The 27,602-nt window shown below is 51.7% G+C and overlaps 10 protein-coding genes; 3 read left to right on the top strand and 7 right to left on the bottom strand.

Moving 5' to 3' along the window:
- Positions 1 to 957: 957 nt before the first annotated feature.
- CHC_T00002200001 (hypothetical protein) lies at positions 958 to 3,194 on the bottom strand. XM_005713174.1 is given in 2 exon segments: positions 958 to 962; positions 963 to 3,194. 1 exon segment carries the CDS (start codon positions 3,192 to 3,194, stop codon positions 963 to 965), a length of 2,232 nt encoding a protein of 743 aa, XP_005713231.1. The 3' UTR covers positions 958 to 962.
- A 1,026-nt stretch (positions 3,195 to 4,220) lies between these two features.
- Positions 4,221 to 5,203, top strand: CHC_T00002199001 (hypothetical protein). XM_005713173.1 is given in 2 exon segments: positions 4,221 to 4,769; positions 4,770 to 5,203. 1 exon segment carries the CDS (start codon positions 4,221 to 4,223, stop codon positions 4,767 to 4,769), a length of 549 nt encoding a protein of 182 aa, XP_005713230.1. The 3' UTR covers positions 4,770 to 5,203.
- Positions 5,204 to 5,296: 93 nt separating this feature from the next.
- Positions 5,297 to 7,219, bottom strand: CHC_T00009475001 (14-3-3 protein). XM_005713172.1 is given in 5 exon segments: positions 5,297 to 5,845; positions 5,846 to 6,540; positions 6,661 to 6,730; positions 6,731 to 6,760; positions 6,972 to 7,219. The coding sequence occupies 2 exon segments, from the start codon at positions 6,728 to 6,730 to the stop codon at positions 5,846 to 5,848; spliced, it is 765 nt and encodes a 254-aa protein (XP_005713229.1). The 5' UTR covers positions 6,731 to 6,760; positions 6,972 to 7,219; the 3' UTR covers positions 5,297 to 5,845.
- Positions 7,220 to 8,589: 1,370 nt separating this feature from the next.
- Positions 8,590 to 12,281, top strand: CHC_T00002198001 (hypothetical protein). XM_005713171.1 is given in 2 exon segments: positions 8,590 to 12,180; positions 12,181 to 12,281. 1 exon segment carries the CDS (start codon positions 8,590 to 8,592, stop codon positions 12,178 to 12,180), a length of 3,591 nt encoding a protein of 1,196 aa, XP_005713228.1. The 3' UTR covers positions 12,181 to 12,281.
- A 326-nt stretch (positions 12,282 to 12,607) lies between these two features.
- CHC_T00002197001 (hypothetical protein) lies at positions 12,608 to 12,997 on the bottom strand. Its single transcript, XM_005713170.1, has one exon. It carries the CDS (start codon positions 12,995 to 12,997, stop codon positions 12,608 to 12,610), a length of 390 nt encoding a protein of 129 aa, XP_005713227.1.
- Positions 12,998 to 16,165: 3,168 nt separating this feature from the next.
- Positions 16,166 to 17,131, bottom strand: CHC_T00002196001 (hypothetical protein). Its single transcript, XM_005713169.1, has one exon. It carries the CDS (start codon positions 17,129 to 17,131, stop codon positions 16,166 to 16,168), a length of 966 nt encoding a protein of 321 aa, XP_005713226.1.
- Positions 17,132 to 20,404: 3,273 nt separating this feature from the next.
- On the top strand, positions 20,405 to 21,922 carry CHC_T00008435001 (Serine/threonine protein kinase). Its single transcript, XM_005713168.1, has 3 exons — positions 20,405 to 21,010; positions 21,112 to 21,402; positions 21,539 to 21,922. Exons 1-3 carry the CDS (start codon positions 20,405 to 20,407, stop codon positions 21,920 to 21,922), a joined length of 1,281 nt encoding a protein of 426 aa, XP_005713225.1.
- Positions 21,923 to 22,008: 86 nt separating this feature from the next.
- On the bottom strand, positions 22,009 to 23,274 carry CHC_T00002195001 (hypothetical protein). The gene has a single exon (XM_005713167.1). The coding sequence runs from the start codon at positions 23,272 to 23,274 to the stop codon at positions 22,009 to 22,011; it is 1,266 nt and encodes a 421-aa protein (XP_005713224.1).
- Positions 23,275 to 25,041: 1,767 nt separating this feature from the next.
- Positions 25,042 to 25,302, bottom strand: CHC_T00002194001 (hypothetical protein). The gene has a single exon (XM_005713166.1). The coding sequence runs from the start codon at positions 25,300 to 25,302 to the stop codon at positions 25,042 to 25,044; it is 261 nt and encodes an 86-aa protein (XP_005713223.1).
- A 14-nt stretch (positions 25,303 to 25,316) lies between these two features.
- On the bottom strand, positions 25,317 to 27,470 carry CHC_T00002193001 (hypothetical protein). XM_005713165.1 is given in 2 exon segments: positions 25,317 to 25,397; positions 25,398 to 27,470. The coding sequence occupies 1 exon segment, from the start codon at positions 27,468 to 27,470 to the stop codon at positions 25,398 to 25,400; it is 2,073 nt and encodes a 690-aa protein (XP_005713222.1). The 3' UTR covers positions 25,317 to 25,397.
- Between the last annotated feature and the right edge of the window lie 132 nt (positions 27,471 to 27,602).

The raw sequence follows: 27,602 nt of genomic DNA, 5'->3' as shown, positions 1-27,602 counted from the left end.
CCTGGGCCTGGAGGAGCGGAACCTGTGTACACAACTCTAAAAAGAAAACGGACTTTGAACCAGGCATGTAGCATGTTTCGTGACAAGAGAAACGCGCGAGACAGTCATCAGAGGTCATCATATCAGTTAAGCTATCGATAACGTCTTTGACTGCGTCGCAGCTTCAACAGGCGAGGACATACTTACCGGGGCCACGGAAAAAGTATCGTGAGAAGCTGAAATGAAGAACGATTTCCTGTCTATAAACATAGAAGGACTATCACTGTACCTCGAAGCGTTCAAACGAGAGGAGTTCTCAGTTCTCGTAATTTTGGGCACAGAAGAACACCAACTACCGTAACCGCCTACTCGATCACGTCGTACCATCCCGTGATGTGGGTGCTCAGTTGCACAGGTGGGCTCGGTCACCTGGAAAATGGTGAAAGTGAGTTACACGCCGTCTTGCGACACTTCTGAACCTAAAGACTACAACTTGTGTTGCCCACAGTATTGTTTGAGGGCATGAGTTTCATCAATTTACCTCCTTGTTGTCAGTTTTCTCTTATGCATCTTCATGCGAAAAACGATATCTCCACAGGAATGGTTACACGAATGATTTGTTGAGCAAAGCTGGACAACAAAGATATGCAAGCCTAGTGGGAAGATGCAAACTACATTGAGTGCATGCAACACAGATAAAGTCCCCGCAGGCACACGTTAGACACGTTCATTGAAGTTACAAGGCCTCTTTACGCAAGATGGAAATGAAGCGAACACGCATTCCTCCCATTCTGGAGCTCCTACCGTTGAATCGAGTCAATTTCTGATCGGTTGACATCAAGCGAAAGAAAGACGGCACGGCTTATGAGGCCGCGCACTACCAGAGGCGATTACTTCTCATTTGTGATGTCAACCGTGAGATTTAAATAGTGAGCATCAGCACAATGTACACCGCTCATTTGTGGCTGGCGTCATGTCTTGAGCTAGCCACCATCTTTACTCATATGACAGGCGAGGTGGGCTACCGACCCGTCGGGGTAGGCCGCAAGAACTGAATTTCCGATCCGCCTTGTGCACAGCGTGCATGCTCGGTCGTGGCCTATGAGCACAAATCTACGTCGTCTTGTAAGCACCTCTTCCCGTAATCGGCGGACCTCGCTCTTTCGAGAAGCTCGGAATATGTCGGCAAGACGAAGCCTTTCGTTCCCTGACTCAAGTGCTGCTTGAAGGAAGGGACGCATCTCGGAAACTGTCAAGGAATTATCAGAACAGCGCCCGTCCAGCAATAGTTTTTCAATTTCAAGATGGCCCCCACCGCATCGAAGTACCTTGCTAGCATCCTGAATTCTCATTGCTCGTCCCTCACAAGACACGCGCAAGTATGCCGCTACCAAAGAGTCGGACGCCGATGGTTTGTCTAGCACGGAAAGCATACGAGTTAGTCTTGCCAGTGCCTCATCCGGGGCAAGATTTGGTTCCGCTGCTAGTTCATCTGCAGCAGCTTCATGCCGTCCTTGCCTTCCTAACAAGAACGCTAGTTCCTCATGTAGTCCAAGGGCCTTGTTCTCGGTCGTTTGTAGGGCTTGCAAGAGTGTGTACGAATGGTATGACTGATCTGGACGATGTAGGATAGAAGTCCCAAAGAGTGCCCGTAAACGGTCGAACACATTTCGCTTCTCAAGCATACTAGCTCTCACCATTCCTGCAAGCATTGCAGAGGCGAGAACATCGGCAGATGCTGTTTCTTCCGCTTCTGTGCCGCACTTCTTCTCCTCTGGTCCCTCATTTCCTTCATCGCAGCACGCCTTCGAGAGTTCTCTTACCACCATATCGACAAGTTCTTCTACTTCTTCAACCAATACCTCGAAAACCCGTCGAAGTAGGGTTTCCGAATCTTGGCAGTCATGCACAACTTTTACGATGAGCTTGCGTAGTTCATCTCGGCCGTACCTTTCCTCTCTGGATCTATGCGCAAGCCATTTCAAGTTCGAGAAGAAAGAATCTGGGTCGTCACTGGCCCGCATGCCATCTGAAAGATACCCAGCAACTCCATTGAAAGTGTTTTGTTTGTCCGAGTTTTTTATCAGGAGAAGGGCCTTTCCGTGCTCTCCCAGAGATGTATACAACGCAACGAGTGCCTCCACGCGCTCTTCCTCGCGCAGTGCACATTCTTTTCGAGTGATTAAAGTTTCTCCCGTATGCAATCCAACGGCATGGTCTACAGCCATCAGGGCCTTAATTCGGGCTGCGGATTCATCGGCGTAGCACAAAGTTTCCAGGACGTCGATATCCGCCAAGCTGGGTCGCATGATGCGACGGCGCAAGCGGAACAGAAAATCTGCCCAAAGCGTAGCGATATCCTTGTCTTTGTGCCATCCTCCATTGCGTGGTCCCCGAAGTTCGACCGCTTCTGTGATGAGATCAACCTGGTTGATTCCTTCTCGTCGTACCACCAGGTTGACAACGTTCTGCATGTGATGCACGGCTGCATCGTGCCATTCCTCTTGTCGTGCTTCTTTTGCAAGCATGCGCCGCAGCGCTATCATTCTATCGACTTGATCTGCCGGTACCAATGCCAAAGCCAACCGAAGTTCTCCTTCAGCTTCTTTTTGCTCAATGAGTGACTCCAGATCATCTGTTAGTTCTACGACAACAACGCGACCGTTTGGCCAATACACTGCAGCAAGGGCGCGATCCTTTCGACACAACATGATCTTCGCCCCTTCTTCTAGTTTCTCCTGCCCTTCCACGAGACACAGTTGTTCTACAACCCCTGGAAGTGAGCCGTTGGAGGCAAAAGCCATGATTTCACTTTTCTGAGTGACAGAAAATATGAACGGGGACGAAAAGACAGTGTCTTTTGGGGGCTTTTCGGATCGGGTTGCTAAAGTCTCGTCGAGAAAGGTCCTTTGGGATATACCCGTCGCTATGGAACTTAAGGACGAAATGGAATCTCGTTTGGTCATGGGCGGTTTAAGGTCTGTACTTCCTTCTGTACCAAGACCAACGCTTCCGGTGTCAGACATATCTAGACCACTTCTACTCTTGAACACATTTTCTAGGTCGTCAATTCTCGCTCCGAAAGAGGAATATGGTACAAGTTCCTGATCGACAGTGAGCAACCATCTGTTATCCGGAAGCGCAAAAGCAACTGCTGAGGCAACGTTCGCAAGCATACTTTTCCTTGCAAACAAGCCACCTAGGAACGAAAGCATGGCGGCGCCCCCATCACCGACCGCACCACCAATAGCAGTCGTCTGCTTCTTGGTGACATTGGTTCGCTCGACTGTGGCAGCCAACGCCAATCGACCACCTCGGGAAATGCGTAGCATATGATGCTTTTTGGCCGTTGACGCGACAATCGTCATCTCCGAAAACGCAACTGCTGCGACGCGTTCTGCCAGAATGTGTTCTCCCAACACAGTGACTTTCCGTCGCACGGGGTTGACATCTAAGAGGCATACCTTCTCAGCGCACGCCATTGCGACCCGAAAAGAGTCTACTACCAAGTCGGAGCCGAGACTGTCCACCGAAAAAGTGTGAGTGGTCTTGGAAATGGCTGTCAACTGATTAGTAAGCTGGCCTTCTACCTCCAGAAGGTTGGGCAGCGCATACAGACGCAGGCCGATGCTCTCAACAAGTGTGAGGACGAGAGACTTCTCCTCAGGTAGCGAATCGGCCTCGTAAGAAGCGTATCGCACGCAAGCAAGCGCGCGCACCGGGGCGGTTGTGGACACCCTGATGTCAGTGCCATAAAGCAGCTCCTTGGCTTCCGTGGTAGCGACGACGACATCCGTGCCCGGCACGGTGGCGGCCGCAAGGACTCGGGAGCCGCGCACATCGATGGAGGGAGCTGAGCGGGTGCAAAGTAGGGACGCCATCACCGTTCCAAGATTTGCGGGCGAGCGCGAGCGTCTTTTACAGTGGCGGGCGCTGAGATATGGGGAGACTGCGTGGCGTGTGAGTTGTGCGTAAAATGGGACATTTCGATGGGAAAAGCCCCCCAACGGCGAAGCGTGGCCTGCGTCGTTAAGTTTTTGAACCTTGGAACCGGGGAGAGGCTGAATTCGTTGAGTGCCCGTGATACGGGACAGTGTACAGAACCCTCGCGAGGATGGAATAGAAGATATAGGTGCTGGTGATGCAACGACGGAACGTTTGCAATTGGGGCCAAGTTAACGGTTCAGTGCGTGGTTTGCAAAAAAAAGTTTCTATTGTTTATATTTTTCAGGTTTCTTAATATGACCCTGCCTCACGCCTTCGTTTCTCGCCCTTCAGTGTACACTCGTCGGCGTCCCCATAGCTCAAAAAGGGTTGCATGCATTTTGAATCGTCTTCACTTCGGAGCTTTAACAACCTCTCGGGCCAGCGAGTTGTTGGTAGGATTTCATCAAGAAATCGCACCAAGAAAAACGCAGTTTAACGACCCAACGTGCACGGCCCCATTTCGCTATCAAGATGATCAGCATTCGTCAGGCAGTGGTAAGTATCTGATTTCTACTCAACAGTTCCCGCCTGTCCTGTTGGTCAGTTTCGGCGAGAGACGGCGAGAGATCTTCAAATTTCTTATCCGCCAACTATCGAAACGTTCACCCCACTCGCCCTCTCCAACAAATTCTGATTACGCCTGCGCCTCTTTATTTCCCTATGCGCGATGCGTCGCTCAACCACCAGGCCGAGGATCTGCTCGCCATCCAAGCATGCAACCTCGCCTGCCTCCCCGAAAACTACCAGATGAAGTATTTCTTCTACCACATTCTCTCCTGGCCGCAGCTCATGTTTGTCGCTGAGGACGCACGCGGACGGGTCGTGGGCTACGTGCTCTCTAAGCTGGAAGAAGAGTCCTCTCTCGTCCGCGGACACATAACCTCTCTCGCTGTCCTGCGTCCGTATCGGAAGATGGGTATCGCGCGCCGTCTGATGGAGTGTGCCCATGCAGCTATGAAGGAGACGTTTCAGGCAGAGTATGCGAGTCTGCACGTGCGGAAGAGCAATGATGCTGCAAAGCATCTCTATATTGAGACGCTTGGTTATAAGGTTCATGACATCGAGGCCAAGTACTACGCAGACGCCGAAGATGCTTACGATATGCGGTGCGATTTCAAAGAAAAGTCCAAAGAGACTGTAGACACTGACAAACCGAACGCGTGAGACACCCGTCGTAAGGAATTGTAAACTACTCGAAGCACATCGTTGACGGAGTTGAGCATTCCGCACTCCCCTTCCGAAATGATAGACTTTCGAAACCGCCTATCAGTGAACGATGGCATGTATCTCGAGCCTTGGACACTGCAGCGACAACAAATGCAAAATGCGATCGATGTTGCCTCCGGGAAGGTATGTAAGAATGTATTTCTAATGCGATTAGGGAATTGCGGTGACCCGAAACAGTTTAGATCAACCAAGCCACGCCACATCAACAGAACGATCAATGCGACAGGTTAAGTTGTGTTTAGCGAACCTCATGACACGATCAAGGAGGCACAAGCACGAAAAGAGAGATGTATTTGCTACCATGTTAGACGAACACACCATTGTCCACGCAGTATCTACGACACCCGAGAAACCCTAACAAACACCGAGAAGAAAGAGCGGCGTATGTGCAGATGCCACGAAACAGACTCTCCGCAAATCTCGAGAGCAAAACGCATCTGACAACGCACACACTCATCTCGCCATTGAAATCAATGTCCATACCAGCCCTGCTCACTTTTTCAACCACTCCCCCCTCGTCTATCATGTAAGAGATCACGAATTCGATAGCGCAGCGACTAGATCACTGGAGCAAATTCATTTTCCTTCAATTCGAGAGACAGCACTCTTGTCGTGCGAGAGTAGGACAGGAATCGTAGACCAGCTTCGTGACTCACTCCGCTTTATCGGCGTTTTCCTCCCCATCCTCCCCTTCTTGATCCGACTTCCACAAGGTCAAGTTGTCGCGCAAGAGCTGCATAATAAGGGTCGAATCTTTGTAGGAGTCCTCACTCAGGGAATCGAGCTCAGCAATGGCGTCGTCAAAGGCTTTCTTTGCCAGATCGCATGCACTGTCAGGGCTGTTGAATATTTCGTAGTAAAAGACAGAAAAGTTGAGAGCAAGGCCGAGACGGATCGGATGTGTTGGAGTGAGATCGGTGACGGCGATATCGGTGGCCTTCTTGTAGGCGTCAAGGGAGAGCTGAGCGGCGTCTTTTCGATCGTTCTCGTCGGAAAACTCTGCGAGGTAGCGGTGGTAATCACCCTTCATTTTGTAGTAGAAGACCTTAGATTCACCTGATTGCGCCGATACGATAAGGTTCTTGTCGAGAATCTCGAGAATATCCCTGCAAATGGAGTTGAGCTCCTCCTCAATGAGGGATCGGTATTCCTTAGTGATCTTGACGTGCTTATCATTGCGCCGGTTCTCTTCTTTTTGTTCGATGGAGGAGATGATGCGCCAGCTTGCGCGACGAGCACCGATTACGTTCTTGTAGGCGACTGAGAGGAGGTTGCGCTCCTCGACGCTAAGTTCTCCTGTGTTGGCGTCGGTGAGATGAGCCACCTTGGCCATTTCCTTAACCATTTCTGTTGTTGATTGGCAATGATGATGACATATCGCATGGGCATGACGTCAGGATGAGGGCTCGGAGCGGGGCAAACAACGGGTGTGTGCAAGGGGAGGAGACGGGTTTGGGGGACACGTACCGTCATATCGCTCGGCCTGCTCGGCGAGCTTGGCCAGATAGACAGCTTTCTCTCTGGCGGCAAGATCCATTTAGAATAGTGGTGATAAGACGCGTGGGAACTAGGGTGGGGCAATCGGTGAGAGCAATGATGAGGACAAGAAATGGGAAAGGAGCATAGGTCAGTAAGGAGAGCGGGAGAATGAAGCGTACTGAGGCAAGCGAAAAGCACGGAACGGGACGGGACATCGGTGACAGTGCGCGATCGGCAAGTGGAAGGTGAATGTGTCGAAATCGGTAGTGTCAATGGCGCTTACGTGGGGGCCGACGTACCAAAAAGCGAGCGACTAAGCGAAACGGGAGCAGGGAGGAGAAGACGAAACAGTGCGGCTCGCGACGAAGAGCGTGAAACCGAGGAAGAGGGAGTAGAAGAGAGAAAGGCGAAAAGTAGGGGAAGGACGGGACGGACGGGGAGTGGAGGGATAGACGGTATACGAAAGGCAGGGGCCGAGTCGTGGCAAAGGGTTGGTGGGGTGTAGTTGAGGATCAGGGGCGAGGAGGGTGTGAGCGGGGGATGGCGGGGAGGATGTTGGATTCAAGGTTGATTTTGGGGGTCTCTCCCATGATGGGATCCGTTAGGCGGCGGTTGCTCGGGGCGGCCAATGGCGGGCGGGTGTAGGCCGGCACCAACCGCTGCCCTCCGCGTTCCAGCACGCCTTCTGGAAGCGCCGGACGCGCTCTCTTCCCTTCTCCGCCCATCCGCCCCCTGCCCGGCCACTTGTCCCTTGGTGGAGGGACACGTGTCCTTACTTCTACTTGGCGCCTTCCCAGTGGACGATGCGGTAATCCCGCGTTTTTGGCACTCCTTGCCCACGTCCGTCACACTTGTGTGTGCCTCAACCCTCTCACCAACCCGCGCTGGAGAGTAGAGTCTCTCGCTGTCCCTTCGCGTGTGCGCCTACGTTGCGGCCGGGGAACCCGGTTGCCGCCTCACGCCCTTTCTCGCTTATTCCACACCGCCGCTATGCCCCCTCTTGCGCCACCGGTGCATCTGTCGCCGCCTTGCCCTTGTTCTACACGACCTGTTCAACCCGACCTACTGTGCCCCACGCGGTAACGGAGCAACCCTCGCCCAGTTTAGCACCCGCGTATCAAGCCAAACAAAGGATCCGCGAACTGCCTCGTATTCGACGGCACTTCATGTCACTGTCTCACTTTTGGAAACACTTTTTTGGCAAACAACCCCGCTTTGCCCTCGCCGCGCGTGCCTGCGTGTAACGCAAGCAGCGCCTGTGCCTGCTACGTGCAGGGTTGCAGAGCAACAACGCTCAGATACAGAGTCACGTTGCCTTCCTACGTATGCCTCTGCGCATGAAAACAACGCCTGAGGCGGCACACCCTCAGCAGCGACTATCGTTTGCACCATCGTGTTATCGTCTCCAGAGTCGACGGAGGGCAGCACATTGCCCTCAATCCCTGCGTGCGTCCGTACAAGGCACGGTCGCGCTAGCCCCCTGTGGACGTGGCTCCCATTCTATGTAGAACGAAAACGCGATTACGCTGCGTGCTGATGTCAGCACGCAGCGATGTCAACATCGCCAACAAAAGCTCGACGTCGACATGGGACAACTGACGAGGGGCAGACGCGACTATGACGTTAGAATTTCGATTTATTGAAATCAGGCTGCCACGCTTTTGATTCGCCCTTCAAATCGACTGCCCTGTACTGTATACTGCACTGTATACTGCACTGTATATGCATCCAATCCTCCTTACACAACAGGTGTCAGCGTCACCCGTCGCCACCGCCACCGCCACTGCGCAATCCAATTCCACAATCCCCTTCCCCCCGCGCCCCCGTACCCCCCCCCCTTTCCGTCTGCTGCTCCTCGTCACACCCCTGTTAACCACTTCGTCACTCTCCCACTCGTCCTAATCTCATGACCTTGACATGACCGCGGCTGAGCAACCTCCCCCCGCCGAAAAAGATGCCTCCCCCCGGGCCTCCCCCATCGTCCTTCCCCCCGGCCTCGACTCTGGCGACATCGTCCTCTTCAACAGGCGCTGCCTCTCCATGCCCCCCGCTGGCGCCGCTCTCTGTGCAGTGTCCAAACTCTTCTCTAATTCTGCATGGGATCACGTCGGCGTTGTCATCCGCCACCCAGCCACGGGCGAACTCCTGTTTCTCGAAGCAGACTTCGGCGGGGTCAAGCTTCGTTCCTTGGAGGAGCGCGTCCGTAGATCGAAGTCCAATGAGATTGCTGTGCGCAAGCTTTCCGTTGTCCGCTCCTCGTCCATGCGCGAAAAGTTTTACGCCTTCGCCCAGGAAATGCTGGGCAGGCCGTATGAGATTGGCGCGGGCTCCGTCATGATCCGCGTCGCTGACCCACTTGCAAAGAAGGAGCGCGAGAGACTTGCTGCCTTGCTGATTGATAAGCGCGCCCAGATTGATGAGATATCAAAGGAGTTGCAGACCGCTGCCCTCACCAACTTTCAGAGACGTTTGTTGCTCGGCGAACGTGCGCGTGTTCAGGAGGACTATGAAAAGATCAATATACGTTTAAAAAAGGAGCTCGAGGTGAATGCGCCTATGGAAATGATGGATGATCAAGATGGACAGGTTGTCGATCCTGTGCAAGTGGAGAAGAGTGACCTCTCCCGTGTCTTTTGTTCCGAGCTTGTCGCGGCTGCGTATCAACGTGTCGGTTTACTGGAGAGTTACCCGCCGGCGTTTTATTATACTCCAAAGGACTTTTCGTCTGAGCAACAGCACCCGCCTGGCGTCCATTTGCTCAAAAGCGCCCGTCTAGGCAGAGAAAATCATTTGCGCCGCATTGCACGCGCGTCAAAAGGTGTCGGCGATATGAGTAAGATGCGTAGTTTTCGAGGTGTCGTGGAAGGTGACACCCCTTCGCGCGCCTCCCGCAAGGTTATTAAGGACGCCCTGAAGAGAACCCCTATTTATGGCATGGTGCCCGATGAATACAAGCGGTCGCATCTGCTCAAATCCTTCCGCGCCCGTATTATTGAACAGGGTGATATTGTCTTTGAGCAAGGGGAATACGGCGATAGAATTTTCGTGGTCGGTAGCGGCGGGCTCGAACGCTTCATGTCGAAAGGCGAGGAAGACCCCATACTGTTGGCTACTATTGGACCTCGCACCACTTTTGGATTGACCGCATTTATTTTTAACTGTCCTCGCGTTTCCACGATTCGAGCGAAGGAACGGACACTATTATGGGAAGTGGATAGACCAACGTTTGAGCTATTCAAGGATACTAGCTCTGATATCAAGTCCATCGTCTCTACGGCTGACACGCGAAGTTTGAGGAGACTTCTGCAGGAGCACTTTTTGTTCAAACGTCTAGACAAACTTGGCCCGAATGAGATGAGCGCCTTCTTCCTGGTCAAGTTTCGCGCTGGGGAAACCGTTTTTGAACAAGGCGACGCAGGTGATAATTTCTATATTATAAAAACCGGAGAACTGGAGAGACACATTCGCCACCCCAAACTATCTCGCAATGGAGACTCCAGGAATGGGAATGATAGGGGAGAAGAAGAAATTTCATCTCTATCCAAGACTCTTGAACAAGGCCAAAGTTTCGGTGAATTGAGCCTTATGTATAATGCACCACGAGCGGCTACTGTACGGGCGCGAACTGATACAGAGTGCTGGGCTATATCATCGGAATCCTTTCATCGTCTTAATCTTGGCGGAGGGACACAATATCTTCGAGCTATTTTCGATCAAAATGCACATATCAAGAAAGATGGAGAGTCTTACATGACGCGCTCGGATCTCCTCAAATTCGCAGGTGTACATGCATTTCCCGAGGAAGAAAGGGAAAGACTTGCGAAATTGCTGGTGTCTCTGGTTACAAGCAATCGCGAACGCGACCCTATGGCAGAGAAGAAGGATTATGCAATACTTGCAGCCAAGTCGGATGGGGAAAAAGGGACAGACCACGAAACAAAAATCAGATCGAGTACAGAAGGCGACGACGATGATGATGAAATCCTCATGGACTTTTGGGAGTTTGTTCGCTTCGACATTGTCTTGAACCAAACTGCTGCAGAAATGAACTTTGCTTTCCGTTTAGCAGATCAAAATAATTCTGGTTTCATTTCTCTCGATGAAATGCAGTATTTGTGGCATGACTATGCAGATATCGACGAAAGCGCAAAGCGCATGTTAATGGAGGAAACCCCAACCTTAAAGAAGGTTTTTGGCAGAGATGGTTCCCGAGTTCTCTCCGGAAGAGAATTCCAAGAGTGCTCACATGATATCTTACCGCCCTTATTCCGGAAAGATGTTGCAAATCTAACTCGTCACATGCTCAACATTGACTTGGAAGGAACAGATGTACTGCGAACCGACTTGGACGACTTATCAGTTGTTGAGGCAGACGGTGCCTTATCCGTGATCGGGTCGCAGTTTATGAAGTACTCCCCACGCGGCTCAGTACCGCCACGGGGTAGCATGAGAGTGTATTCGACCACCACTGACAACAGCAGCATGCCGAAATGGATGCAGCGGTTAGATTGGGGTCATCTTTTGTCAGTCGGTGTCGCAGGCGCAGTTTCTCGTACATCTGTAGCTCCACTGGACCGCATGAAAATTTTGATGCAGACTGGAGGCACAAAGAGCTTCTCGGAGGGTTGGCTGGCAGCAGCGCGCCAAATGGTCAAGCAAGATAGCAGTATATGGCGAGCGGCGTTTCGGGGGAATGGGGCAAACGTGATGCGGATTGTCCCAAGCGCTGCTATACAACTTTTGGTTGTCAATAGATTGAGAGAGATGGAGGTTGTCCGGCAGCTAATGGCTGGTCCGCAGCGGGCGTCATCTTCATCATCGCCAGGGTCGCCTTCTGGTGAAACAAATGTTCACTTAGTTTCAGGTGGCACGCATGCGCGTGCTGTGGAAGCAGTGCTTGTAGGAGGTCTTGCAGGTATTATTGCAGCAACTGCTATTTATCCGTTGGACTTTATTCGTGGTCGTTTGACATTGCAGCGGAGTGGCTTTCAGCCATACCACGGAGCGTTTCATGGTATATCAGAGTCGATTCGTCGAGAAGGTATTACGAGTGTGTATCGTGGGTTGGTACCCACGATCGCAGGAGTGTTCCCGTACGTCGGCATAAGTTTTGCTATGTATGAGACACTGCGTCCCATTCTGCCAAGGAAAAACGACGGATCTGGCATGCCTACAACAGGGAGTTCTATTGCATGTGGCGCTATCGCCAGTGCAATGGCGCAGCTTGCAGCTTTCCCGCTTGACACTTGCCGTCGAAGAATGCAAGTAGCTGGCTTTGACAGCCAAAGTAGTGCAAAAGCGACGCGTTTCGGCCACATGTGGAAGGAAATCGGCCGTGAAATGGGATGGCGGGGATATTTTCGAGGGGTTCTACCGAATATGCTGAAGGCCTTGCCTGCCTCGGCTGTTTCTTTCGTAGCTTACGAGCAGCTTCGGGGTTCTTTCGCTTCTGCTGAGACTGCGATAGATAGGCTCTTGAAGCAAACAGCGAACCGTGCGCGAACATGATTCAGTGGTCTTGCTCCGCAGTTTTGGGAATATGGCAAGGCGTATAAAGACCTTTGTATACTACAGCATCGATAAGATACAGTACAATTTACTTATTTCGACCTCAAATCTTCATCCCCATCATGTACGTGTAGGCACCACCGCAGGCCTTTCTCGGCTGGAATGGCACTAACGGCCTCTCCATCACTTGAAGGGAACGAAAGCACTCATTTCCGCCTGAAAAGAGGTGGCCATTACGAATGGGCATCAACAGACGCTCTGCTGCGCCTTCTTTTCGAAAATGTGGTGTGTAGCGGTTCTCGACAAAATGGAGCGTTAACAATAGGTGTGAAAGCGTCTTGGCTTGCATGACCAGGAGCATATAACTAAAATCAGATGTCGAAAATAGTTTAGTTAGTTGTGTTTGGTGTTGTCTGTAATTGCAACTTCAACGATTTGCATTACGTTCGGGCGGTTTCGCTACTGAAGCTACATGCCGTGCGGCTAAATCTTGAATTTCTTCAAGGAGCTGTTGGTTCCTCAACCGAGATGCAATGTCTGCCGCTTCCCTTCCGCGGCCACATCGAGCAAGTGCACGAGCTCGGTCTCTGAGATCAGCAATTCGAAGCGCAAACTTCACGGCTTCATCGTCTCTGTGATACTTAATACATGTATCAACAAATGGAGTGAACCCTATTGGCGGTGCCCTTCCTCGCCCCGCTGAGTTTGACAGTGCTTCTATTGACTCGAAATCACCAACCCTCGCCATTGAGTCCAGCACAATCCAAAAGAATCTGCGGTCTGGCATTTTCAACTCTTTCTTGAGTTTGGCAAGCATATCACGTCGACGATTTACGTCTGCGATGTCGCACACAGCTTTGTCGAGTAAGTCGCCGTCATTGCACGACCGCAAATGTCCCGGAGTTAAACGGCTTCTCTTCTCCAGATCAATGGCGCTGTTTGCAACCGCAGCCGCATGCTGAACGGCTTGAATCTCGAACAGACAAGCCTTTCGACTATGACCTCTGCTAAGCGATACTGCTGTTCTCTCGAGAGCAGCCATCCGCTCTCGATGGTCTGCAACCTGGTTCGCCAAAAATACATCTACCACGGCGGCTTCCCTTTTTCTTCCAACTTCTAGATACAAGATTCGAAGTAAGCCGAAGTCCCCAATTTGCTTTAGGTGAGATGCAAGGAGATCCGTTGCCCTGTTGCTGACTGACCAAGGGAGTGTGCGAAGCAATTGGGCAGTCTCACGCACAGTTTTTGTCGATAGAATCGATCGCAAGACATCAAGCACGAGCTCTGGGTCCCCTGATGCAACCGCAGATGCAATTGCAGGTCCTTCTCGGCTCATTTGCAAATACATTGCCACCTTGGGAGCTGGCCTGGTCTCCCTCCTTAACAACAGTTCAGCGCATTTTTGCCTCCCAAGTCTATGGGCAGCTTCAGCTGCTCGCACATACGGCAAAGCTCTCCCCCTGCGACTTCCATACATGTCAATGCCAGTGTAAGATCTACTCACCGCCTCGAACCGTTCGGATATCATCGACGTGATAGCTTCATCAGAATCGCCGATGTTCGCAAGAACAGCATCCGTCGCCCATTCGCACAAAACTTCATAGGGTGAGATGCCACCAAACAGAGCCAGGCGAATGGCTAATGTGTGTAGCCCGAACCAAGAAAGTCTGGCTACGAGTGCAGCAAGCCCAAGGTCATCGAGTTGAGGCTTTGTCAAAGGTATTCCTGCTTCTGCTACTCTCGCGGCATGCATCACTCGCAAAATTGCTATGGCAGTAGGTATCATAACAATATCCCTATGAGAACGACTCGTGTTAGCTCGCCCTGCGCTGGTGTCTCGGGCGACCTGAGTTGGAGATTGGTCTGCATCCAACCCTTCTGAAAAGACGGTTGCATGCCTCTGTCCGTATGCCGCAGCATGTAACAGACTTTGCTGGCGCTGGGCATCCATTTCGAGATATGCAGCCGCCGTACAAGTTCTCGATGCCGCAAGCAGGGTTCCGGACTCTCGCATTTCCCGCAGAAATCCATATCGCAAAAGCGCTACACCACTCGCCGTATCTGTTGCAGGAGTAATTTCACCGCTGCTCTGGAGAAGTTTGTATCCTGGTGCTTGCTTTCTGCATCGGACAGCATGTACAGGCTCGGCAACCATTTGCACAAACTCGACCTGATTCCGCGAGATGAGGCGCAGCCCGTCGACCTCAGAGTGAAGCAGAATACCGCCAAAGGAGGACTGCTCATCTAAACCAAGCACAGCAACACCACCATGCGGTCCAACGAGAACGAGGTGCTCCTTGTACAGCGCTGCTACAGCATCGCTACCAACCCAGGCAATAGATTCTGGCATCTTGGCGTCGAAAACGACGTCAGAACGTACATTCTCCACATGTAAGGCAGCCAGCTCCACGACAAGGTTAACTCGAGTAATCTCAGCATCGAGGTCTACCGTTCTCACGAATATATTTCCTGTAGTGCTTTCCATAGCGGCGAGGTATTGGGCGTTTGGTGAAACGCAAATCTGGGATACGTCTCTCTCTCCAGGCATATGAATAAGACCTGACGAGTTTAAAAGCGCGACGTTCCCATCCTCCACGATGAACAAAGTCTCCACCGCACTATGGGCGCTGTCCTTCGGTTGAAAGGCGGCGATACAAGCGTTCGGCACCTCTCGTACAACTCCTTCCGGTGTTTTGACCACTACTGGACTTGATTGTACCTTGTCCTCAGGACTAAGCCTGTAAATTGCGCCAGTAGCACCCCTCAGCACCACTTCCCCAGTTTCGACAACGCAAGCATCATTAATGTGTTCATCTTTCTCCGGGTCAAAGACCTTAACCACTTTCGCCTTACCCAGTCGGACCCCCGATGGTATCCTCATGACAGCACCGTCATTGTAAACAATAGTGAGCAAGTCGTGCACACTCCACCCGAGCGCGACAGCACGGAAGGGCGGTACGGTTTTCTCGCGCAGCCTGTCGAACGACTTAATCAAGCGGCCAGAGAGCGTGTAGATTGCCAATGCGAAGGAGAGTCCCCAACCAGCATCTGATACTATGGCGATGGGGCCGCCGCTCGGGGCAGCGCAGGCGATGGCTTGCGACATCTCCTCGGAGCGCAACGACCAGGGCAAAGCAGCGTAATCCACATCCCGCCGGTAGAGTCTGTTCTCCAGGCCTGTCCACCCGGGCGGGAGGGAGTCGACAGAAGTGCGCTCCGCGAGCATGGCGGAGTAGGCTGCGCGGTTAAGCAGAGGGGGGAATCCTCTTTGCTCTGAGAAAACGTTGCTCTGATAGAAAAGGGGTGATTGGCTACCTCAAAAATCATCAATACCCAATGTACGGTATTCAATACCGTGCACTACATTGGAGGGCAAAACTGTATATCCTTGGGTACTGTGTTTACGATATATAGACGGGCCCGTATCGTATACAGATGTAGTGCTCATAAAAGGCAATACCGTACAATGCTGTAGCACTTCTCGTGAAAATGGCACGCGGTTCTGACTTGTGCGCAATACAGTTCGCCTTGATCGTAACTCAATGTGTCGTCCGTCTTAGTTCTTACTGAAAACCAGAACAGCAACAATTCCCTTTCGCGTAGAGCAGTACCGCAGAAACCCGCAGAAACCCGATAATCTCTCCATGCAAACAAAAACAGTCTCATGTGAGCTTTAAACACCAAAACAAAAATTCTCTACCGGACTAAAGACTAGGAAGCAGCAACTCCTGTTCAAGCAAAGCATCCAGTCTATAAATTCTCAAATTAAGGTTTGTGACGCTCCCCTCGCTGCCCTATCCCAGAAGTACTTGCATAACCGAAGACCAGTATTGCAACGACGGCTTGCCTGTCTCAATGGAGCTCTTCTTGCGCCCGGACGAAGGCCTTCGAAAAGGAGCCATTCGCCGGCCGGCTTCCTTCGGCATACATCTGGTATGTCCGTAACACCACAAAGGGTTGCTGCAACTGGTGTATGTCGCATTCTTCACACAGCCGTCATTGGCACGTATTCGTCAGATCCGCCCACTGCTTCAGCACTGGCCCAATTGCCATTAGCCGGAGCAGCACCTCGTTTCCTCCGCCGTGACAGCGCGCAGAATCCAACCACTGCGATCAACACCACAATAGAGACCACAATAGCCGCAATACCCCACCCTCCTATACCCCCACTATCACTTTCCTCTTCTTCCCCGTCGACCAACGCCACATCTTCGCCCATGGATTCCCGCAGAGCTTTCAACATTGGATCGGAACTCTCAAAATCTTCCGCATCTTCTTTTTTGACGGCCAGCCGCACTGTGAATTTTGTATCCTCGCCACTGGTGGCCCTTGCGGATTTGAAAAACAATTCTACGAAGTTGCCATCAAGGTCCGTTGCACTTCGCAGCTTCGGCAAGATCTCTGACTCGGTTTTATCCTCTATTTCGAATCGAGTGAGGCTAGATACCTTGAATTCGTGGTCCACGTATTGCCGTCCCTCGGGAGGGTCACCAGCTAGGTTAGTAAATGGACACTTGGAACCGACGACTTGCTCAGGTGCTTCCCCTAGGCTGTATGACCATATGAGATCTTCATCTTTCTTTGTTTTCAGATACGGATGAAAGATATGCACCAGTTCGCTAAGGTATTCATGCGGGCGAAACACTTGGGATTCGAAGAAATCAGAAGCTGAGCCCCGGATGGTTTTTGAATGGCTCCATACATTCCCACATCTCACCGAGGCAAGGCCTTTCGACAATTTTTTAAAGCTGTCATCACCTGCGGATTCCGGTCCTACAGGATCCTCAATGAACTGTTGGAGAGTTTTGTTATCAGTCAAAGGGTTCGTGCTTGTGTGAATCAGATAAGTTGCGCTTGAAAAGTTGCCGGTGATTTCCGAAAATTTCAGTGAATAACTTTCAATCGCTCCCCCGTCATCAAGCCTATATTCTGCATTGGCGTCCTTCACCATCGCGCTGATGTATTGATTTGGACCCGGTTGAGTCCAAAAGAAGTTTTCCTCGGGCTTTTGACCCTCTTTGTAGTTCCTGTCATGGGGATAATTAAAAAACACAGAGGGCCTTCGTTGAGCGCGACTGGCAAACTCCTTGGCCTTTAGGTATCGCTCTTCGACAGTGGTGAAAAATTTGTTGGCATCGGCGGGGGCTTCAAAGAGGAGTCCCAGAATCTTCATCCATTCGGCCCTGCCCAAGGGGTTTGCCTCGTTGACTTCACCAATTATAAGATAGGGCTTTCCCGTGTTGGCCTCTTCGTATGGCTCAATGTTGTAATGTCCGATGATGCTTAGGCTCACGGTGTCATCTTCTTTGATGGCGGAAAAGCCTTTGTCATACGGGATCGCTGTGGCTTTCTTATTAACGATGCGATCGACGACCTTTTGATTGTAGATGAATTTGACGTCACCTGTGTAGGTAAGCCACTCGAGATCCGGAAGAATGCGAGCCAGAAGACTAAGCGGGGGGCTCTCGGACACATAGACGCTGGATGGCTTTGTGAAGAGGACGGTAGTAGAGTCCGGGGTGTCGTCGGGTTTTGGGCAGCCGCATTTGACAAGACGGTATTGCCATTCCATGATTTTCTGTCCTTCGTTGGGGAATGGATCGCGGACTTCAAAGTCGACAAAGGTGTTGGAAAACTTCAACTTGGCAAGTGTTGAGTTGGCGTAGTCGATTTTGAGGCGTTCCGTGAAGTAGTTTTCGTCGGGATTGCACTCGGCGACAGGGTCATCGCACAGCTGAGGGTCTTGGGCAACGCACAGCAGGGGTAGAAGGAGAAGGAGCCAGAAGGAGAGAGGACGCAGGGAGCGTCGGAGGGCATAGGAAGGGGCCATGGTCCGGGGTGTGGGAGGGCGTGTGGGAGGGCGTGTGGGAGGGCATGTGGGGGGAGGTGAGCGGAGGCAGAGATGTAGTGGAATGGGACGGCGGTGGGGGTGGGGGTTGGACAAGAGTGGGGACGCGGGTACAGAATCGAAGAGGTTGGGGATTTCCCACGCAAGGCTTTCGGCATACAGCAACGGCAGTATCGATAATGAGGACGCTGTGATAGGTGGGCGGGCAGAGGGTGCTCATACTATGAGCACCCTCCGAGCCTCATACGGTAGAACGCCGGGTGAACACAAGTGATTAAAAGGGTCATTGAACTAAACAGTACTAAACAGTGAGTGCTGCTCACTGACCAGATGGACCTCTCGCACTCAAGGACTGTAATGTACTGCTCTGAGACGCGAGATTGCGTACAATGAGGTCGACAGATGGGGGGGATGGGTCGGTGCGTCATTGGGATGACGCAAGCAGGGAAATTCGAGACGAGACTAAGATACTACCCAAGGGTATAACAATTGTAGTTGACGCAAGGCGCGGGAGGCGTTTCTTCCAAGCGGCATTGGGCAAAAATGGTTCAACCAAAGTACACCAACATGATGTTGGTGTACTTTGGTTGGAGCATTTTGGGGGGGAGGGGGGGGGGGGCTCAGGAAGCGTGTAGAGGGCTGAGCTCAGCTCAGCCCTCTACACGTGTACGACTTTTCTGCTCCTCAGAGCTGGCAACCTGGCGAGGCGCCCCAGGTCTGCTGCAGCATGCCGCCCAGGCTTGCGACCCGTTCCTGTCGCCAATTCGCAGAACTATCACGCTTTATTCATTTTTCTATCGACCTGCCAACCTCCCCGCCACCGGTGCCCCCTCCCTCCTACACCGTGACGGGGCACTCGTCCAGAATGAGATTCTGCATCTCGAGGTGCGTCCTCTCGACGACCTGTAGCTCGCACTCGCACGCCTTTTCCTCGTCCGTGCACTGGTCGCCCTGGCACCCGAGCGGCAGCAGCAGCCGCCGGTGCTCGCCGTCCGCCGTGCACCTCCACACCGCCTCCGTGCGCGCCTGCTCCGCGCAGAAGTGCGTCGCACGCGCCTCGAAGTTCCCGTCGCACTTCTTCGCCCGCACAAACGAGAACGCACACACCCGGTACCGGCACAGCGGCGACGCCGCCGCTGCGTCCGTAGGCGCGTCCACGCAACGAGACACCTCCTCGCTCCGCCGGCACGTTATCACCTCCGTCTGCCCGAGCGAGAGCCCTAGCAGCGACGCAAGGAGCACCGCCACCGTCAGCACTGCGTTTCCGGATGCCATCCTGGTAGACATTCAATAATTCAACTGCTCTGAAACCTCTTGATCCTGATGCTGATGAATGCGTGAGTGCTTGGTCTGAGGTTAAGAGCGTGTATAATATGCGAGGGGAGTACCGCAAAGTATTTATAGAAAACACAGCGTGCCGGAGCAGTTCTGCCCCATCAACATTTTTAGCGCTACTTCCTTCCTCTCTACGGGGAGATAAAAACAACCTTTCACCCTCTCCGGGTAACATACCTCGTAAAAGTTCACTACCTCTGCACTACTACCCGACAAGGGATGGACTTTTTAAACCTTCCTGGCCAGACTACACATTCAATACATCATCTCCCATTCGGTTAATATGTCACCCTAAACGCATCTTTCTTAAGAGCGCAAGCATTTTCGAACCCGTCCTATTTCAAACCGGAAGAGAAGAGCCTCTAGAGCAGGAGACCACGATACTAATGCCTTGCTCTTCAACTGTCACCAATACCAATCCCCTGTCTCAAACTAAATTATCCGCAAAAGCAATTATGCCGGCTTTGTTCATAGCTGCTTGATATACTTCATATGCTCCTGCTGCGGGCTTCTCAAACCAAAGGCATGATGCTAAACCCCAGGCACCTATGACCTTTGACATGTCTTCCAAATTGCCCAGACTGTCTTCCAGAATCCCTTCACCTTTCGGGCCTTGCCCCCCTTCCCCTTTCAGATTGAGGCTATGACGTTTTTTTGTTGAAAAGTAACCTTTTGGGGGCGGCACTTGGATGCGTCTTGTTCATCTTAGAGTAGCATGAGAGTGGAATTGCTGCAGTACTGAATACTAACGATTTTGTAAGATTTCTTGGCACGAGCACAGGGGACAATGATCGCCAACTCACGAAAAAAAAAAAACCTTTGAAACATAGTCAAATGCAACATACAGCACATTCAACCCTGTTCTCCAAATTTCTGTGTATCCTTGCCCAGTTTTCTATAGTGCATATCACAGCTGCTCTTGACATGATCTAAAAAGCATTTGAGTCAACTATTGCATCCGAGTTTTCCACTGCAGCCGAACAAATCGGACTTTCGGCCAGTCGTCAGTGTCCGCCTCGAAGGGAAACGTCAGGTAAAAACATGGAAGACTCAGAAAGCGATAAACCGAGGCATCGGGCTGGATGGCTGTCAAAGGAAGGAAAACGTTTGAAGGGAAGAAATCGACGCTATCTAGTTCTGAAAGGAACAAAACTTTCTCATCATGTCAAGGAGAACATGCCACCGACATGGGAAATCGATATCAATAACATACGCCTTTCTTTAGGCGATAGGCCCCTCGAGTTTCTAATATCCGCTGGAGGTCGAAGCGTTGCGTTTTTTGCAGAAAGTCAAGATGACATGATCGGATGGATCCAAGCTTTAAAGTCTGCGAATAGCATTTTGGAAGACTTTTATCGCCTTGGTCGGCAACTCGGCAAAGGCTCGTACGGAGAGGTATTTCTTGCTGTCGACAAACTCAACGGGAAAAAGTATGCTGCGAAAAGAATAACCAAGAACCCGAACAACCGGAAGCAGAAGAAGTTTATTGAACGGGAGCGGGCCATCATGACAACCGTTCAACACAAAAATATCGTGAGAACTCTGGATGTGTTCGAGGGACCTAGTAAGCTGGAGATTGTTAGCGAATACATGGAAGGGGGCGAGCTGTTTGATCTCATCATCTCCTCGCAATTCTTTACTGAAGAGGTATGTTGGATTTCGAAACTTTGGGAGTGACTACGTCTCTTTAGAAACTAACAGTGGGCCTAAATCTATGTGTTCACTTCTTTCCTTCTTTACTATTGCAGAAAGCAAGACACATCATGAGACAGATTTTAGAAGGGGTGCAGTACCTTCATGCCAGAAATATAGTCCACCGTGACATTAAGCCCGAAAATGTGTTGTGCGTCGGCAAAACTTGGCCTCTCGAAGTGAAACTGACGGACTTCGGATTATCCAACTTCCTTAAAGATGGTGGTGCTGACGACGCGATGCTTTTGTCCCACGTTGGAACGTCATATTACATAGCACCGGAAATTGTTGGAAAGGGTGGATATGGGCCCGCTGTCGATATTTGGGCCTCTGGAGTTGTGTTATACGTAAGTTTAATTCATTATTGCCCGTTTGAGATGGGCACATTTCTTATTAGACAGATTTTATAGAGAATGCGGGCCCTGTTTTGTATTCTCTGTTGGAAGGTTATTCTAACTTCAAGTTTGAGCTCTATTGATACAGATCATGTTGTGCGGTCGGTTTCCATTTTGGGGAAAGACGGATATCGAGTATATGAGAAGTCTTTCGCGGGGGCCCTGTATGGTTGGAGAGGGTTGGGATGAAGTGTCAGATGAAGGAAAAGCTTTCCTGAAATTACTGCTTCAGGTCGACCCCAAGAGAAGGCTAACTGCAAGCCAAGCCTTGGAACATCCTTGGCTCAGCCAGGATGGTCCAACGTTGAACCGTCGGTTGTCCAGTATTTCAGGACTGGCGGTGATTGCTTCCAAGAACAAAAAAAGAATCTCAGAAGGAGCGGGAAAGCCCGCAACTAGCCCAATTGGATCTAAGGAGGATTCCGCTCATGACGTCGTCGTCGGGACACCGGATGTGGCGCAGTTGGGGTGATTAGCAGAAACGCGAAGTGACAGAGCAGGCAAAAAATAAGGTCGGCTTTACACCGCGCGACGTCGAGGTATTTACAACGTCGAACTCTACACGCCGCAACCTGGGCAATGGTGCAGCGAGTCATGGACAAAAGCATCACAGTCAACGCAAAACACCTTTACGCAGCTTGGGCAAAGGAGACGCAGCGAAGCTTCTTTTTCGAGTAGTTTTGCACATCCTGTGCAGCGTAGCACGTCTATCGGAAGTAATTTCATAGCCTTTGCGAACTTTGCTTCATCCTCTTTCGATTGTAAACGTAGATCCAGATCACTGGTTTCAAGCGAAATGAATTTAGGAACCGGAAACAAGTGATGGTAGGATCTTGCTAAGTGAGGGCTTGAAACAAGTGTGAGTCCGCACAGAGTACATTCACATGGCATTTCGCTGAGCCATCCCGAACAGCGCGGACAGTTGTATCCTAGTCGCCCTCTGACGCTTGGATTGTTACAGTATAATGTGGGCTCATCAATCCGTTGAAGTATTGGGTATCCCATCCGGATGAGAGAGGCACTGACCTGTTTCGTTGTGGTCGGCGGTGGAATAACGTGACTGCCGAGGGAGTCGCGGAAATGCTCCTCGTTCATCGCTATGGAGTATGTGCCGTTTGTGCTCTTTGTCAAGACACGGAGAATATGTAGCTCTGCACCGAGTCCTACGGCAGAACACCTCACTTTGGAACTGGCGAGTAAATTAATTGTAGCATGAATATCCCCAGGATCGCATGTGGACAACGATCCGTAGCACACAATAACTTCTTTCATTGCGTAAGGCGGAACGGTGGACAAATTCTTGTTGGCAATCTTGAGCGCATTCTGCAGAGATGCTGCACCACTCGGTCCTAGACGCAAAGCCTTTCGCATGGCCTCGATGTGATGCTTCTCATTGGAAGAAAAGCTAGACAACTTGATGGCCTCATAGTCTCGGGTCATGACGACGCTCAATTGAGAAATGGGGTTCTGATCGAAATACTCCTTGGCAAAGCTCGAAACGGACTCGCAGAAAAGGTCGGCGCGAGACGGCTTCAAATCTGTTGCTCGCACGTGCTCGGACATGTCGATGATGAGTACGCAGAACCGAATGATGCCGCGTCTCACGCCCGTGAAACCGTCGTCGCGGCTTCGCTTTCGGGCAATTTGTTTTTCGCGGACGAAGGACTTGAGCTTTCCAGTCTCCGGATCCTCCTCGATTTGATCCCAGGACCTAACGTTGCTGGATTCCCATGCATAGGCTTCCTTGGCGCGCTTCAGTTCATCGTCGTCCTTGTCGACGTCCACTTGTTTGCGGGCGCGGGCCCTGGCGGCTTGCGCGTACATGGCGGAAAAGCAGGGAATGGCTTTTCAGGCTGGCAGAGAGGACGGTTAGAGCACTGCGTTTGCATGCGAAAGGCATGAGTGAGCACTCTGGGGACTACTGAATTAGGAGCATGGCATCGATTCTCTCCAGGACACGAGTGTGTTTGCGAACTGTTGTTGGTCGTTGTCGATGGCTCGCTTAACGAAGTATTCACAATAATGCGGGTTCCATGGACAAAGTGTCGCGGTGTCAAAGCTTATGGCCTTATCACGAATGATTGGCTAATTCTTTGGATCAAAATTTCGAGCTCTCCACTTGCCTCGGGTATTAAGTTAATACTATTAACACACGCCGTTCATGCCTTCACGGCCCACTCCCTGCGGGAAGTGAGTGCTCTCTACTTGCATACGCGAGGACTGTGGGGCAGACGGAACCTTGTCTTCATCAACTTTTGTGCTTTTTATCATCTCATCCACTCCCGTGGCAATTCCAAGGATATCCATCGCACCTGAAAGAAGACCCCGCGTGCTACCACCAACCACCCAAATTAACCAGAACCCAACCCAAGCGATGCGAACTTCCATGCCTCTCTGCTGGGTGTCCTGCAATGCTGCCTCCTTTCCACACCCGCCCAACCCCCGCTCACCTCCACTGTGTCGCACTTCTCTACCGCCGTCTGCCGCGAGGGTCGCTTGCCGCCTCCAATACAATGGCGCAGCCTTCCATGGCTGGGAATCCAAGCCGGACTTCCGAACGGTCGAATCAACTTTGGAACGCGCCGTTGCTGACGTACTAGGGACATACGTCAAAATCACAGCAGCCAGCCGCACGGATGCGCGCGCCCACGCGATTGGACAGGTCGTGCATTTTGACGTTGACCAAGGGCGCGGGCTAGCAGATGCGAGGTGAGTTGCCAGCTTTGCCTTGATTTGGGAAGTTCGAAAAGGCCAATTGGGGGCATTTGTACTGACGCGATGTATTTACGGACTGCGATGGACTGGTCCGGGACATTTGGTGAAAAGAGCGTGGGTAGGTGCTTTAAATCGTCGCCTTCCCCAAGATGTCCGTGTCATGGATGCAGCTTTCGCAAACAAAGAGTTTAACGCTCGTCGCAACGCTTTGTGGCGTCGATATCGCTACACAGTGCGAACTGCGCGATCGCCTTCAGTATTCATGGCACCATTCACCTGGCATTGCTACACCAAACCCCTCGACGTTCCCGCCATGAACGCCGCTGCTCAAGTATTGAAATCTGCCGTCCCTCTAGACTTGTCGGCTTTCCGGAAGGCGAACGCCCCTGCGTCGCACACCATGATCACCGTCAGCAACATTAGCGTGCGCACCGCGGATAACAACGCTAACTTAGTAGAGCTGGAGGTTACCGCCGATTGGTTCGTGTATGGGATGATGCGTCTTCTGGCCGCGACGCTCATTCAAGTCGGGACTGGAAGTATTGCGCTCTCGGAGTTTCGAGAAATCGTGGACAACGGATTGAGACAAAAGGTCAAGTTTTCTGCACCCCCAAACGGGTTGTGCCTTTTGTGTGTCGGGTACCCTGATGAGATCAATCCGTTCACTTTATCAGGTGACATTAATGTGGCCAGAGAGATAATGACGGGTGGAATCATGTCTGCGACATGACTTGAACTAGACGCAGGATACTGTCGTCATCAAGTGTGGTCCATATCTGGTCTAATGGGTTTACCACGACACGATTGACAATTTTTTTGTTAGATGGAGTCTCTGGTTTGAATGACGTTTTCGACTAGTGGGATGCGTGTGTTCGATCAAGTTTGCGAAATGTCCCAGAGTTGGCAAATGGTGCACGACTCTTCCGCACTACTTTGACGGGTCGCTCGAGATACCCCGATTCTTGCGGATACAGCTTCTTCGATCGATCCCAAACGTTTTTGGCACGTGCTAACAGGTGCCAAGCATTGAAATACCGTTAACAGTTTATTTAGTGGTATGGCGGCCGGGAGCCTAGAAAGATGAGCTCTATCGAGCTCTGAAAACACACAGAAGTCGAAAAATGCAGCTTGAATCATACAAAGCCTACTTGTACCGAAATACTCCGAGATATGTGCATATTTAACAGACGGATTTCGGTCCTTCTCTTAAAAACTCATATTACTTCGTAGCTTCAACTGGGCGGTGGCGGTTGATACTGTGGTTGTGAGTAAGAGATTTGGTTATTCATCAAACTCGATTGCGGTTGGTACTGGCCATGCTCAGGCTGAACGCCTGCTTGATGCGCATACGGTGTGCTTGTCGGGGGGTACATGTGGGGAGTGTGATAGCTGTACGGTGATGGGATTTGTGAGTACGGAGATGCGGGCACGCCTGGCTGCGGCATACGGTACGAATACACACCAGGCGTCTGCGCGGATTGGTGGGTCTGCATTGGTGGCTGCAGATGGAGGGGGGCTTGGGTTTGCATTGGGTTCGAAGCATGTATGGGTTGCTGCCCAAAAGTTGGCGGCGAGAGATGCATAGTTGTGGGTGGCATCGCCTGAAACGTGAGACGAGATGAACCTTGTCGACTGGCTGGGATGTAAGGTCCCGCGGGTTGGCCGTTCGGATTGCTCGACGGGGCGCGCCGGGGCTGCCTTGACGGTCCTGGTGTAATGTCGCCAGGTTTGATGCCCTTGCTGCGCATGTAGGAAACGAGTTGGTCTGGTATTTCGTCGAGCACCTCCTTGGCAAGCTTCTTGGGATCATAGCGGTGATTGTGAAACTGTACAAACTGGACGATATCGCGAGCGCAGGGTGTGCCATCCGTTGAGCAAAGCGGAGTGTCGTCACCGTCTAGGCGTTCCAGTTTCACAAATCTCGAGTTACCGACACCGACAATAACAATAGATAACGGGAGATCTGCGGCGGAGCAAATCAAGTTGGCGACCTGCGGGAAATCGGAAAAGTCGCCGTCGGTAACTAGCAGTAGCACTGTGTACATGGCTCCATTGGTGCGTGCGTTTTCTTCGCGCACCATTTGGATAACGTGCTCCAGGACAGGGGCGTAATGGCATGGCATGTACGGACCGACATTGTTGAGGGCGTTGTAATACATCTCGACGACGCCTTCGACGCCTTGGCATACGGGCTGCATAATGTTTCCGGTGAGGGCGAAAACGTGAGCTGTCTCTCTGAAGACAGGTGGTAGAGTGGCTCCAAATCCAAAAGCGGGAAACGCGTTGGACGTATCATAGGCAGCGAGAACATTGCCAACTTCCTGAAGCGCGATGACATACTCGTTGGGGGCGCGTCTATTATTGTAGTGAAGCGAGCTGGGATCGCTCGGGTCGCCGTTTGTTGCTGACATATCAACGGCCACAACTAGGTTGATGTTCGTACCGCTGCGAATATAATCCAAGAAGGAGTATGGGACTGAAATTTCACACTTCTTCAACAACAAGGTACCTGCGTCAACGAGATTCCCATTAGTTTTGTTCTTGACAAGCGGATACCTGACGGTGGTCGCGGAGCTAATGGCGATTTTTGCAGTCCGGAGGGTGAAGGTTGCGCATCCGCCGCGATAGTGTTTTCCCCAGCGATCGTAATCCATGAACTGAACTTGGAGCTCCCTGTCCAAATCGCCATTAACAAGCTTGGCCAAGCTCTTGGTGATGGGCTTAAACGTGGTGACCTGGGAGGAACTCGAATAGCCCTGATGGACCTCGGAGTAGATGACTGGGGAGTAGTTGCTGTCGTTGGCGTTTTTGCGACTAAGTACATAAAAGGGCTTGCGGGCGCGTCGGAGATTTCTGGCGGCAAACTGAAGGGTGACGCTGTCGCCCAGGTCGCCTTTTTCCTCCTCGCCCCGAATAGTCAGAAAGCCGGTCTTGGCCCCTATCTTGGCGCCGGGTTTCGTCACCTGGCTCTTAAAGGTCTGATTATCGGCGAGGACGATCTGGGCAATGGTGCAGCGGACCTCGCCGATGTAGTCCTGTTTGGAGAGATCATCGTCCTTTGAGTCACGATCATAGATGCTAAAGCGGAGGAGGAAGTTTGTACCGAAATTATATTCGAGGGAAAAAGTGGTGCTCCATTTGGGGCACAGGTCATTGTACACGGTTTCGGTCTGACCCAGTTTGGCCCAGTCTTCGCGCGCGGCGTTGGTGTCCACCTTGCGATAAACGACAACGAAAGGGTCAGACTTTCCGCGGCGGTCCATATTGGGGAGCTGAGAGGCCTCGAGCTGGAGGGAGATGTGCATGCAGCGGGAAAAGTCATCATCGGCAGCAGCGGGAGCTGCGCCCAGGGCAGCGCCAACGCCGGAGGTGATGGAGTCATCTCGGGAGGTGCGGCCATAAAGGGAACGCGAACAATGCACAAACGCCATCGCTGA

The sequence above is a fragment of the Chondrus crispus genome, genomic scaffold (genome assembly GCF_000350225.1).
Source record: "Chondrus crispus Stackhouse genomic scaffold, scaffold_129, whole genome shotgun sequence".
Lineage (NCBI taxonomy): Eukaryota > Rhodophyta > Florideophyceae > Gigartinales > Gigartinaceae > Chondrus > Chondrus crispus.
Note: the sequence above shows the minus strand (reverse complement) of the source record. Positions and strands in the feature narration are given on the sequence as shown.

Excerpts from the sequence above, each read along its gene's own strand:
- CHC_T00002200001 (XM_005713174.1), bottom strand. The coding sequence starts at position 3,194 with ATGCTTTCGTTCCTAGGTGGCTTGTTTGCAAGGAAAAGTATGCTTGCG.
- CHC_T00002199001 (XM_005713173.1), top strand. The coding sequence starts at position 4,221 with ATGACCCTGCCTCACGCCTTCGTTTCTCGCCCTTCAGTGTACACTCGT.
- CHC_T00009475001 (XM_005713172.1), bottom strand. The coding sequence starts at position 6,730 with ATGGATCTTGCCGCCAGAGAGAAAGCTGTCTATCTGGCCAAGCTCGCC. Across the intron at positions 6,541-6,660 it reads GCAGGCCGAGCGATATGACG|AAATGGTTAAGGAAATGGCC; the intron begins GTACGTGTCCCC and ends AATCAACAACAG.
- CHC_T00002198001 (XM_005713171.1), top strand. The coding sequence starts at position 8,590 with ATGACCGCGGCTGAGCAACCTCCCCCCGCCGAAAAAGATGCCTCCCCC.
- CHC_T00002197001 (XM_005713170.1), bottom strand. The coding sequence starts at position 12,997 with ATGCTTGCCAAACTCAAGAAAGAGTTGAAAATGCCAGACCGCAGATTC.
- CHC_T00002196001 (XM_005713169.1), bottom strand. The coding sequence starts at position 17,131 with ATGGTGAAGGACGCCAATGCAGAATATAGGCTTGATGACGGGGGAGCG.
- CHC_T00008435001 (XM_005713168.1), top strand. The coding sequence starts at position 20,405 with ATGGAAGACTCAGAAAGCGATAAACCGAGGCATCGGGCTGGATGGCTG. Across the intron at positions 21,011-21,111 it reads CGCAATTCTTTACTGAAGAG|AAAGCAAGACACATCATGAG; the intron begins GTATGTTGGATT and ends TTACTATTGCAG. Across the intron at positions 21,403-21,538 it reads CCTCTGGAGTTGTGTTATAC|ATCATGTTGTGCGGTCGGTT; the intron begins GTAAGTTTAATT and ends CTATTGATACAG.
- CHC_T00002195001 (XM_005713167.1), bottom strand. The coding sequence starts at position 23,274 with ATGTACGCGCAAGCCGCCAGGGCCCGCGCCCGCAAACAAGTGGACGTC.
- CHC_T00002194001 (XM_005713166.1), bottom strand. The coding sequence starts at position 25,302 with ATGATTCAAGCTGCATTTTTCGACTTCTGTGTGTTTTCAGAGCTCGAT.
- CHC_T00002193001 (XM_005713165.1), bottom strand. The coding sequence starts at position 27,470 with ATGCACATCTCCCTCCAGCTCGAGGCCTCTCAGCTCCCCAATATGGAC.